The sequence below is a fragment of the Etheostoma spectabile genome, chromosome 21 (genome assembly GCF_008692095.1).
Source record: "Etheostoma spectabile isolate EspeVRDwgs_2016 chromosome 21, UIUC_Espe_1.0, whole genome shotgun sequence".
Taxonomy (NCBI): Eukaryota; Metazoa; Chordata; class Actinopteri; order Perciformes; family Percidae; genus Etheostoma; species Etheostoma spectabile.
The window spans coordinates 5,788,101-5,801,454 of record NC_045753.1 but is presented as its reverse complement, the minus strand read 5'-3'; the positions used below and the strand labels follow the sequence as shown (position 1 = coordinate 5,801,454).

The following is a 13,354-nucleotide window of genomic DNA, read 5'->3' as shown; positions in this document are numbered from 1 at the left end:
TAAACTTACCTGCTTCCAGTCTTTATGCTAAGCTAGGCTAACCACACCCTGACTCCAGCACCATACGTAACACACAGGCATTGGGATTTAAATCCATCTTTTCATTTTACTCTGGGAAAGTGAATATGTATATAAAAAAATGTTCAACTAGTTCTTTAAGAGCAGTGGAATTAAAAACAGTACCCAGAGATCCAACATGTAAGACATCTTATGATGCTTGAAAATCCTTTTCCCCCCCTGGAACATCCGTAACTATGCATTACTGATTTTACTACATGTGTAAACAGATTCATCCTGTAGATTCAGGCTGTTAGATTTCCTACTAAAAAATGTTTTGGGATAGCCATGGAAATTGGAGGTGGAGGAAGACATTCTTCTTGCTGCAACTTGAGACAAGTTTTTTCAAAATGTAGTTTCTGCTCACTATAGTCTCTTCAAGGCCTGTGGGTAGTACTTGAGGAAGATTCTGCGGGCGATCTCGTATGAGTCTCCCTGAGGCTTGGTCGGGTACCTTCGGCCGTTGTAAATGAATCCCTTTTCTACCTGGAAAACTGCCTGGTTGAAGGCGTCCTGCTTGAATGGTCGACCGGTGTCCAAGCACTCTACCAGGGTTTGAACAAAAAGGCCCCATCGCTGGGCGTAGTAGTCCTCCATAAGGCCTCCCCACTCTTTGCTGGCGTAGTCCAGGATCTCACCACTGGGACCCCAAAGAGTGAGCTGGTTTCTGGCGTTCATGTCGTAGAGCTGGGCCTCCTTCTCATCTAGGGCTAAAGATCGGGCCCGCTCCAGGAACGTCCCCAACAGGAAGTTGCGGTCACTACTGAGCAAACGATTGAGTTCAGGCAGGAGATCATAGACCAGCACCCCACCTGCAGTCAGCAGCTCCGGCAGCTTTTGGTTCTGGAAGGCATCCGCGATATCCTGATAAAAGACCGTTGTCAGGACTTGTAGGACCTGCCGAGTTACATCGACAAGGTCGTACCGGAAAGCTCCTTGGACATGAGAGATGGAGCTGCCTCAATAATAAGTTTCCAGGCTTTGTACAAGTCAGCCGGGTCATACCAAATGGCAGTATTCATGTGAAAAGAAGGCCGGTGCACCAGCGGGCTATGGTTGTGGTTTCGGTAATGTGGCACTGTGCAGTTGTAGACGCTGGCAAACAGGAGCCTCCATGCAGCGGTCAGGTTCTCTTGTGTGCTGCCGTAACGGCGTACTGCATATAGCGACGCCCACTTTGACAAGTTGACCGGCTCCTTGCGCCAAGCCAGCTCGCTCATCAACTCGTACGTCACAGGGTTCTGCTCAATGCCCTCAGGGGTCATGCCGATGCCAACCAGAGTGGAGTTCGGGAAATGTAAAGCTTTGAAGGGCCCTGAATTGATGCTCTCTACTGTGCCAAAGAATCCACTGTTGCCCCCAAAGTTCTGCAGCATGCACCAGATGAAAGGCTGTCCATAGAAAGACTTTGTGTAAGAGAAAATTGGCTCGGTCTCCGCAAACAGGTCAAGCACGATCATTCTTCCGAGGGGCACTCCGTGTAGTAGGGCCTGAATCTGGGCCGGCTTCCAGAACGCTGTGTCACTGAAGAACAGCCAGCCTTGCATCAGCCAAATTGCCTGAGGATCAACTGGGGAGAAAGAATTTTTTTTTTTTTTTGGATAAGGGACAAGAAAGGGACAGTTCTCTGTGCTTGGAGGGGGCTGTCTGTGTAAGACAATTACACAATAACAACAGGTCATACATGGGTCATCAGACTAGGGAAAATGATTGTTATTGTTACCCATCTGCATTCTGACAGGCACAGAATTAAAACTCGCAATGTGAACATGATATTAGTCCCCCAGACACTCACCTGCGGTCATTGAGGCAAAGACAGAACGACTGACTGCAGACAGGTAGGTGGGGTCAGAGGAGGGTGGAGTCATCTCATTGAAGGTGTCAGTGTTGTAGATGTGATCTGTACCAAACTGCTTCACTACCTGGGACAGATAGAGGGAACCGATCTGGAGGAAAAGTGGGTCACGAGGGTCCAAGATATAGGAGCATGAGAAGCTGCAGTTGAAGTGAGCCCAAGGCCCTAATCTGGTTACATTGGCTTCCGGATACAACCTGAAATATAATTTAAAAAAACAAAAATTTATAGAAAACACATGACTCAAAAAGTGAATTCAAAATGGTTTTGACTGAAATATCACTTTACTGTACTGATTAAATTTTATACACGCTGACAGCTAAGCTGCGTTTTATTGACTGGAACTGAACGGATACACAGAAGTGCAGTAAAATGAATCTACAGACACTGGGAGCAACATGAGTTGGAGAGAATTGTCTGGTTAAGCCCCAACTCAATATTCTTAAATGTCCCATGGCATGGAAATTTCACTTTATGAGTTTTTTTTAACATTAATATGCGTTCCCCCAGCCTGCCTATGGTCCCCCAGTGGCTAGAAATGGTGATAGGTGTAAACCGAGCCCTGGGTATCCTGCTCTGCCTTTGAGAAAATGAAAGCCCAGATGGGCCGATCTGGAATCTTGCTCCTTAGGAGGTCATAAGGGGCAAGGTTACCTCCCCTTTCTTTGCTTAACCCACACAGAGAATTTGGCCCAGCTATGAGAGAGAACAAAGTGGCAGTTGGTCAAGGTCACACCCCCAGCCTCCTCTTTGCCCCCCCCATTGTAGGACTGTCTAGGGTGGCTGTAATTCTGCACCAAGGCTGAATTTTGGGAAACTCCAGATATGGTATTATGGGACAACTAAGGTCTATATAAAAGAGACTTCAGATACAGTATTAGGAGACCACTAAGGTCTATATAAAAGAGACTTCAGATACAGTATTAGGGGACCACTAAGGTCAATATGAAATAGACTCAGATACAGTATTAGGGGACCACGAAGGTCTATATAAAAGAGTCTTCAGATACAGTATTAGGGGTCCACTAAGGTCTATATAAAAGAGTTTTCAGATACAGTAAAAAGGGACCACTAAGGTCTATATAAAAGAGACTTCAGATACAGTATTAGGGGACCACTAAGGTTATATAAAAGCATCCAAAAAGAAACATGTCATGGGACCTTTAACGTTAATTCAGTGGGTAATTTGGACTGCGTTACACTTCTCTGTTGTCTGGTTTAAGTACTTTCCATAAGCCCGTGGCTGTACACAGTCAATGATCCTTTGTGACGGAAGAACTGTAGATCCAACACACATCCAATATGCCAATTTCTGGAGTCACATTCTCTTGTTTACTCTTCATTCATATCAGATGTTATTTCATCATCCTTAAAAACCTTTGAACCAGGACCTTCAGTACTTATAACTTAGAGATAACGTGTGTCAGATTCAGATTTATCACTAGCAGGAGTCACCTGAGGATTCCCTTGGGAATGTTCCCAGAGAAGGCTGGCAGCACAGGAATCATACCAAAGGATCTCATTCGCTCTAAGATTTTAAACTGCAAAAAAAGAGCAAATGTCATGTGACAGGATGCATTCCAGTGCAGTTCAGTTAACATTTTAAATATACAAATTCACCCACAAAAAATGGATGGCTTTTAAAAAAGGACTAAATATGCTTTTAAAGCAACATTATGTAACTATTTCATAAAATAACCCCCAGATCAGTCAGATACTTGGAATAAAAAACATAGACAACATTGAAACTATGAACTAAACAGTTTGCAAACATACATCATAGTCTGCACCAACTTCCTGCTTCAATGTAGACTGGGTAAATCTCGTGCAGTAGAAAGTACAGAGCAGACTCCCCAGACCAATGCTCAATCTCAAATCTATTGAGCCTGGCTTGGTCTGGTGATAGGCAGACTAGCTTTAACATTGAGCTATTGTACTTTAGGGGTGGGGGGGGAAATATCGATAAAGCATTGTATCGCAATATTTTCTGTGGCAATACTGTATCGATACACAGGTGCCAAGTACGGATCATTTATTATATATGTGTTGGTCAGTTTGTCCCATTTTGCAGCAGTAAAACTGAAGTGAGATGACCAAACAGAGAAATGTATCTTTTTAGATAAAACAGATGTTGACAAAGTTTCCTTTTGGGGACGTCATTTGAAGTTGGGAAAAAAGGTTATAAATTGCAATATATTGCAGAATATTGCAATATGTTTAAACTGGTGATTCCCACCCCTACTGTACTTAGAGTAGTTGTGTGCAAATGAGGGATTATTAGCAGCATTTCAGATGTGTTTTCTTTTAATTTGTCCTCCAAATAATAGTGCTTTCCATAAACTGGCCAACCTGGGGGTTTGTTGTCCCTGTTTTCTTTCAAGATCTCAACTATTACTTTTGTGAGTTCAATGTTTTCATAAACAATGGGAATGACCTCAAAAACCTAAACAAACTGAAGCCACTATATGTAAAATTTGATGTGATAAAATAAATCTTTAAATTTGTCTGATGGCCGAAGTGATGGTGTTTGATTTGAAGTGTTTGATACTACCACTCGGTTGTGCCAAAGTCAAACATGTCATCGTTCTACACATAGTGGCTTCCAACTGTGTTGGCAAGCATGGCGGTTTCAGTACTTGGAGGTAGAGCTGGTTCACGTGCCAGGACTGTGGCAGAGGCCCACCAAACTTGAAAACATTTCCCATTCGGTTCCAGGCAAGAAACGCCGGGCCAGAGAAGAACTCTTCAATCTCCGACTGGTTTAGCCCAAGAGCTCGGTAGACCTAGAAAAAGGTACACAACAAGTTAAGGTGATGTTCACATGGTGCTACATATCAATCAAGGTGTATATCATGTTCTCCCTCTACCACAAAATAACCTCCACATACACACACAAGTTTATATTCACATAGGCAACGGCAAAAGCTCTACATGGAGCCTCCGCAGAAACATAAAACAGCCTTTAGGTGCACGTATTTTGCGGAGGGTTAAGGGGTCCTACCTGAAGAAAACATTATGGTTTTCAATGAAACCAAAAAAACATTGTTACCATATATGTCTAAAAATACATTAAAAAAGAAAAGAAATCAAAAAGCTTAAAGACTAGCAGACCTACTACAACCCTAAGATCTAATTAAAAAAACAAAAAAAAGTACTTTGCTAGTTTTGCTCACATTGATTTTACACTCATCAGCTTAGGTGGTGCCATACGTATTATAATGGTAAAGAAATCCCTGCATTTTGATCTTATTTTGCTGTGTTTGCGGTTACATCTGTTCCAGAAATCAGGCTTAAGAGGAGCCAATAATGGTACAGTATTTTGATACATTCAAGTGTGTAAAATATAAATTTTTTAAGGAATTTCCCCCGACTCAGTTCCTGGTTCTCCTCCATAGAGATCATTAAAATCAAGGAGAAGGTTAACGTTTCCTGCGACAGATTTTCCACCGTGGTCGTAGCTTCCTCTCACTACGACTCTAGAGTTGTAATCACCATCACTGTCTCTTTCTTCCTCGCCGTACCAAACACTCCCCACACACACATGCCGGCTCTACGCACACACCAACACACAAGTATAAACTTCAAGCTACTTACGTAGCTAACGGTGATAGCTCTGCGTGGAGTCTCAGTAAATCAGGTTTAACAGCTCTTACCTCTTGCCACAGGGCTTCTTGTCCTGTGAAAGCCAGCGGCAGATTTATTCCATTGAGTGCCATCCAGTCAATCTCTCTCTCCCACCTTGGCCAGTCCCACCACACAGAGGAATAGCTAAAGGTGCAGACGTTCTGGTAATACCGGAATCTAGATACAAACAGACAATTACATAGTTTATCATCAAAAATGAAATGTTCTTTATTGTCACTGTGCATCACACACCCAACTGGCACCGTCAAACACCGCCTACCGACTACCAAGAGCCTGGGTCTGTCCGAGGTTTCTTCCTAAAAGGAAGATTTTCCTTGCCACTGTCGCACTAAAAATGCTTGCTCTGGGGGGAATTTCTAGAATTATTGGGACTTTATAAATTATAGAGTGTGGTCTAGACCTACTCTATCTGTAAAGTGTCTCGAGATTACTGTTGTGATTTGATACTATAAATGAAATTTAATTGAAATGAGAAAATGCAGATACGCAAAGAATAAATAATAATCCTAATATCACAATCATCAAAATAAAAGACATCAAGCTGTAAGTCAACAAAGAGAAACAAAATGACAAGAAACATGTTTTGTTTAGGCAAGAGTGAAGAAAAAAAACACACAAAAAAGGCCAAAAGGAAAAATAATGTAATGATGTATCATGTAACATGATCTAATAAGACATGCATAATATAATTAAGTAAAACACATATAGTTCATCTACTTTAACACATTACATTTGACCACCTCATGTGTCATATTTGTATACAAATATTGTGATATTTGATTGTCTCCATATCGCTCAGCCCTAATTCAAACCATAGTTAAGTGTTGTTAAAAGACCTGAAAGATAACATGACTCGCATCATTGGAACAAACCAGCTACATTAATACATTTTTTTTCATTGCTTCAGCTGGATTCTTGGTTTTATTTAATCTGTATGAGCAGGAAGCGCTTGAAGATATAATACTAATCTGCGGCAAATTAGTCTTAGAGAAAATTACATTTTTTCTCTGTCACTTTGGTACATTTTTCACATCAGCTACCTACCTGTTCAATCTTCACATCATTGGGTCACTTGTGCACATCAAAAAGCAGTTTCTCATTTCTTTGAACAAGTTGCAAATTATTTGGTAGATCCATGCAAATGATTATGTACATTATCAATTGCTTATGTCATACTGATCATAATGTATTCTAATGGGTCTCTGTTGAACAGTCTCACCCCCACAACATTTAGGCATTAGTTCATAGCATAAGTCTTTACATGCAAAATGGTCAAGTTGTCATATACTGTATATGTCAAGCATATTTCTATACATTACCATTAGACTTTTTTTTCTACATTGGTCCTGAATTGCTAAATTGCGCTCAGGTGAATCTTGACTTTCTCTAACAAAAGGTGCAACTCATGAACCATCAACTAGCAAGTGTAAAATATAGCCAGAGCACAATACAATGTTACAATGTCTGACAACGGAAGGACAAGGAATTGGATGGGGTCAACAGCCAGAGAGAAGAAGAAGATGAAGAGGAGTGACGCTGCGTGGGGGAGGAGTTGGGAGGCAAAACAGAGGAAGAGGCAAAAGAGGCCGAGGATATATGCACATTCCTGATGAGATAAGAGATTGAGAATGTAGACCACATTCTCAATCATGAGCATGCATGGGAGTACACAGTTATATTAATAACATGACTACGCAATTTGTCTTATCAATTTGTCAATGACACGTCATTTTGATGGCACTGACATAGATATTGACACAGATATTTACTTTTGAGAGATGAAATAAGGATTCTGAACAAGACACTGGCTTTTGCAGGTAATCCACGGTGTCTTGCTATTTGTATGAATTGTTTTTAGAAGTGCACTTACAGTTTTGTCAAGAATGATACGAGAAATGTACCAAAGCGACTGAGAAAACTGTAACATGCACTCCTAGAATAATCAATCAACCAACATTTATTTATACAGCACTTGACAGTAACCAGCCGGTATCCAGAGTGCTTCACATCAGAAATCAAGAATAAAAACATATCACACAAAAATTAATAAAACATAGAAAACAGTAAAATCTGAAAAGTTATATAATAACAGCAGAGGGAAATTTGTCACACCACTACTAGGTATTAAAAGCCATTCTAAACAAATAAGTTATGAGTTTGTACCTAAAAGGAGCTACATCTGCAATCGTCCGAAGTCCGAATATCTGGGGGTAACTTGTTCCAGAGTTTAGGGTTAGCAACCGCAAAAGCCTGATCACCCCACTGTTTATACTGGGACCTTGGGACTTCTAAAACCACTTGATTTGAAGACCGCAAGGACTGGTTGTGTTCATGCAGGGTTAAAGTCTGACAAATACCAGGCCATTTAAGGCAAACAATAAAATGTTGAAATTGATTCTAAAATGCACCGGGAGCCGATGTAGAGAACGGGAGCGACGTGTGTACGTCTAGATGTATTTGTTAAAAAGCATTTTGAACAAGTTGAAGACGTGAGATGGAGGTGTGATTCAAACCAACATAAAGAGCATTACATTAATCCAACCTTGAACTAGTAAAAGCATGAAACGCCTTTTCTACTTCATGCCTGTTAAGGAAAGGCTTAACTTTAGCCAGCAGACAAAGCTGGAAGAAGCTCATTCTAACAACATTGCTGATTTGCTTGTCAAATTTCATGTTGCAATCAAATGTAACTCCCAAATTTCTGACAGCTGGCTTAAGGTATGCTCCCAAACTCAAAGCTGGACCGTTTGACGTGCATGCAGTACTGAAGATAATACACTCAGTTTTAGCTTTGTTCAAGTTAAGAAAGTTTTGTGAAAGCCACAATTTAATATCATTAATACAACTAAGCAGGGAGTTTAGTCCTTTGGTTTTATGGGCAAAAAATTTGCAAATCATCTGCATAACAATGAAAAGACAGGTTGTGCTTTTCTATGTTACCCCTCAAGGCAACATATATAAGAAAACAAGATTGGGCCAAGAATTGAACCCTGGGGTACCCCACAAGAGAGAGGAGCATTTGACGAGGAGACGTCACCAATCATGACAGAGAAGCTCCTATTTGCCAAATAGGAGCTAAACCATTGAAGTACCGAGCCTCAGATGCCTACACAATGATCAAGGCGAGATAGAGGACTGTATGGTGGACTGTAACATGGTCACTGTATCAAACGCCGCTGAGGTCCAAAAGCACAAAAACAGCAGGATTCCCAGCATCTACAGTCAAGGCAATTTCATTATGTACTCTCAACAGTGTAAACTCAGTGCTGTGGAGAATAAAGTGCCTGAACACTTCTGCCCCAAGGTCTATGTGTTTTCACTTCACAGAATTCTCCCTGCCAACGTATTTGTAATTTCTACCTATTAACAATACTAGCATGATGACTCCTCTTTGCTTGAGATTTAAGAAAAAGTACTTCAAAAAACAAATACTTTGAAGTCATTTTCTATAAGTAGTTGTTGTAAAGCATTGCTGTAATAACATACAGTATAGCCAGTTAAAAAATAACATTGGCATGGCCAGGTTGGTTCAGTGGTAGAGCGGGCGCACATGTACTGAGAGGTTCATGCCTCGAAGCAAGAGGTCCAGGTTTCGAATCTGACCTGTGACGATTTCCTCCCCCCCTTTTTCACCTAACTGTCCTGTCAAAAATTAAAAGGTGGAGAAGCCCAAAATATAATCTTTAAAAAAACAATATAAAAGAAATTTAAAAAAAATAACATAGGCTTATTTACACTGGTTTCAAAAAACAACAGTGCCTAAGTTTTAGGCAGCTGGTAAATGACTCACGCTTCCTTCCCGCTAAGAGTTGCTCTTTGCCACCAAGATATACTCATGGGAAAACTAAAGCGTGCCATGCTTGCCATGGCTTATTCAATCGACTTTGCACATAACATAACTGGGGTGAGCTGATGCGGGTCTAATGCACAGCAGATAATTGAAAGGAAGGGTCCTTTAAAAAGGGCCCGGCCACAGTACAAGTGTCCATAGTGGTCACAATAAACAATGTAAAATAACGCTCCATTTCTCACGCACCCATGGGTTTTGATGCTTAGTTGCAAGTGGTGGGGGTTACATTGCACCCAAATACTGCCACCATAGTATTTAAACACAGACATATCACGGCATCCTCTTTTGTAAAGTGTATAATCAAAAGTTGTCATGTATATACAGTACTTTGTGTCTTATGTGCTGGGAAGTTAGATGTTTTTAGCTGCTGATAATTTTAAAAAAATGAGCTGCGGCTTCTGGTGGCTGCCACTGAGAGGAGTTAACACACAGCAGTCTGAAGTGGGAAAACAACATTTTCAAAAGGTCTTTTGCTGATGTCAGCAAAAATTGCAAACAAAGCATACACACAGGCCATTCAAAAGAAGGGAGTTTTTACAAATGCAACACACACTAGGCCTGCACAATATGAGGAAAATATGCAATATGCTAAAGAGTTGTTGGATTTTGTAATAACAATATTACTTGCGATAAGTAAAAAGATATTAAGAGTGTACACAGTTCTGCATTTCTGTTGCTTTTAGTATTCTGCTAAAAAACAAACTGCTAATTGAATTCCAAACAAATTGAAATAATTTCCAACATTCATTTTATTGAAAAAAAATGAACATTGACTTAAATATAAAATGCACAGCTAAAAAACACATTTTGATACATTTTAATGTGCAGTTTTTTGCAGATTTTTTTTTTTTTTCAACTAACACAAACAAATCTCTGCATGCCAATCCTGATGTGTTTATTGCGCCAATTGATATCGCGATGTCGATTCAAAATGACAATATATTGTGCAGCCACACCCCTCATTGTCTGCCTTTGATTACATAAAACAAACAACCATACACGAGGGGGATACTTCTTAATAATGAATGTGACATAAAAGACATTGTTGTTTCATTTTTTTTTATGGGAGATTTGAATTTAGAATACCATATAGAGTCTGCATGTTATGTTTTTATAGCTCATTAGCTGATATTTTGAAAGCTTAATACTTTCTCTTCCAGCAGGGAACGAAGTTTCCATTTAAAAAAATGATAGTGCAAAAAGTTTTAAGATCCTTTACTTTGAGAATTTCCCCCTGGGAATAAATAAATTATGTAGCCCATCTATCTATCTACGTGTTATATCATTAAATCACTCTAGCATCTAAACAGCATTTATATATCTGGTCAATTTGAAGCTCCTTTTTAACTTCTTTACATACTGTTGTATAGTTTAATCTGTAGCATGATCATTTGTTTTGTGTGACCTGAGAAGTAACTAGTAACTAAAAAAAATTGCACAACAGCGTATAATGGAAACGTTAGCCTACCTCACAATTGTAGCTACTAGGGGTGATCCGAGTATCCGGCTGAAACGAGTATCCGATACGGATAAAGCACTTTTGCCGAGTACAAGTATTATACGAGTAATACGAGTCAATATCCGTGCTCGGATTGAATAAAACTCCTCAACTGGCCGTGCAGCGTTCTGTGATAATCACAGCGCCCCCCCCCCCCGCCTACAAACCCGCTCGGCTCTATCACACACACAGAACATGGAAATGCTCTGTGTCTCTCACACCACACACACACACCACACACAACACACACACACACACACACACACACACACACACACACACACACACACACACACACACACACACACACACAAACACACACACACACACACACACAACCACACACACACACACACACCTTGTGTGGAAATAAAATAATACAAAAATAAAAAAGAAACAAAAACCAAAAAAATCCCACTGATCATAAAAAAAATAAGTTAAAAAAATAAAGTTGTATTGAGTATGAAAACTCTTGCTCACTACATTTTACTTCATAATTGCAACCGCATGTGTTGTATTCATTGTTGCAAAACGTTCTGTTTATAGTTTGCTTTGTTACCATGACAACACCATTGATCTGAAGCTTGATGCTGTCATGTAAATAGTTTTCAAATCAGCAATAAATATAACAATTTTTGATCAACTCAATTCAATTGCATGCTTAATTAACATACTTCCGGGTTAAATCTGACCACTTCCGGTTTAGGCCCCGCCCAGTCCGAGTACGGATACGGATACAGATAATTCATGTGGTAAACAGATACAGATACAGATACATCATCCCTAGTAGCTACTTAGGTAAATTACTTACTTTTCACCCCTGATAATACAATTATGTTAAAAATTTTTTTGGTATTTAAATTGTTTAAAACTTTAAAAGATAAACAATTTTTTTTTGGAGTTGACATACCAAAACTCCCGTAACTTTTTTTCCCAAACCCCGGGGATTCATTTGGGTTAAAATTCCCCTTTAGGTAGGTTGGTTTTTTTTTAAAAATTTTTTAAATTTTTTTGGAAGTTGTTTTTTTATTGACTTCCCCCAAAGCCCATTAAAATTTTTTCCGCCCCTTTGGGAACCCCCCTTTTGTTAGGATTCCCCTTTAATTTTTAAAGGGTATGAAGTTTTTATTTTTTAAAAAGTGTAAGAACTTTCCCTTAACCCCCCCCCAAAAAGGGCCTGATTTAAAAAATTCCCCAACTTCCCTTTGGTTCCCAAAACTTCCCCAAGAATTTTTCCTCTTTTAAACCCAAGAATTTTTAAATTTTCCCCCCTTAAACTTCCTCTGCGTTTAAAACTTTAGAAAACTTCCCCCCGGTTTTTTAAAAACTTTCCCAAATTTTACCTTTAAGAACGTTCCCCAAATTTAACCTTTATGAACTTTTCCCCTTTTTTTTTTTCCCCCCCCCAAAATTTTTAAATTTTAATTTATGAAAAACCCAAAGTAGCTGGGTTTAATAACTCGCACCCAAAAAACTGGCCCTTGTTAAAAATAATTTAAAGTTGAAAATGTTAAAAATTTTATAAAATAAAGGGCTGCTTTGTGTACTGGGTGTAGCCGATTAAAATGCTGATTTCGATACAATTTAAACTTTTAATTCTTTTTTCAGATTCCAAAATTGGGTTCTGACCTATGTTGGGTGTTGATGCGCAGGACGCCGGTGAGCCTTGGCAGGGCGAGGGAGGGCCCTGGTCACCCAAACCCGGAAAAAATGGGAGTTGCGAAATTTTCAAAAAGTTGTAAATGCCAGTACCAGGCCCCTCCGGCGCCCTTTCGACTATTTATCGTTTTTTGGGACTGAGCTCACACATCTCGGCTGTCGTTGGAAAGACTCCTGTTGACTGCCACTATGAACTCCGTAGATCTGGTCCCGAGCAGGCGTTTCAGCAGCTCGACCACTGCTCTCCCCTGTGCCTTGTCGCCGGCTTTCGGTTTGATGTGGTCTAAGGTAGGAAACTTACAACAGGCAGTTACAAAAAGACCGAACACGACGAGCAGAACCAGGCTACAGCCGCTTCTGGGTGACATTTTGGTCCCTGGTAAAACGAAGCCAGAGTTTCCCACCGTAGTGCAGGTTTAAAAACAAGTTTATTTGTCCATTTGCAGATAACCAGGAAGCTGATGGTTTACTGAAGTGCTGCTGGCCAATCAGAGAGAGAGCTGCTGCCTCGATTATACCGCACAGCCAATCAGAGGATGCAGTTCCCATAAAAGCCATGGGATCAATCTGTCATATGATGTTTACAGAAGCGGTTGGATTTCAGATACGAGCTTGCATGTCATGTGATCATGTAATTAAAAAGTACAAGGTGTGAATCCCTGACTGATCACTGCTGACAGTGCCGAAAGTTCAACACGCGCACACACACAGCCAGGACAAAATGGTTAACATGTTTGCTGTAAAGGGTTCTTTACAGGGTTCTTTACAAGCAATCACGTTGATCTTTATC

The 13,354-nt window shown here is 40.1% G+C and overlaps 1 protein-coding gene across 1 annotated transcript; it reads right to left on the bottom strand.

The window, feature by feature from the left end:
- Positions 1 to 235: 235 nt before the first annotated feature.
- On the bottom strand, positions 236 to 13,070 carry LOC116671515 (alpha-N-acetylglucosaminidase-like). Its single transcript, XM_032502866.1, is given in 9 exon segments — positions 236 to 989; positions 992 to 1,627; positions 1,853 to 2,109; positions 3,368 to 3,453; positions 4,549 to 4,695; positions 5,566 to 5,713; positions 12,535 to 12,577; positions 12,580 to 12,713; positions 12,715 to 13,070. Coding segments are annotated over 9 exon segments (2,235 nt in total). The 5' UTR covers positions 12,933 to 13,070; the 3' UTR covers positions 236 to 423.
- Between the last annotated feature and the right edge of the window lie 284 nt (positions 13,071 to 13,354).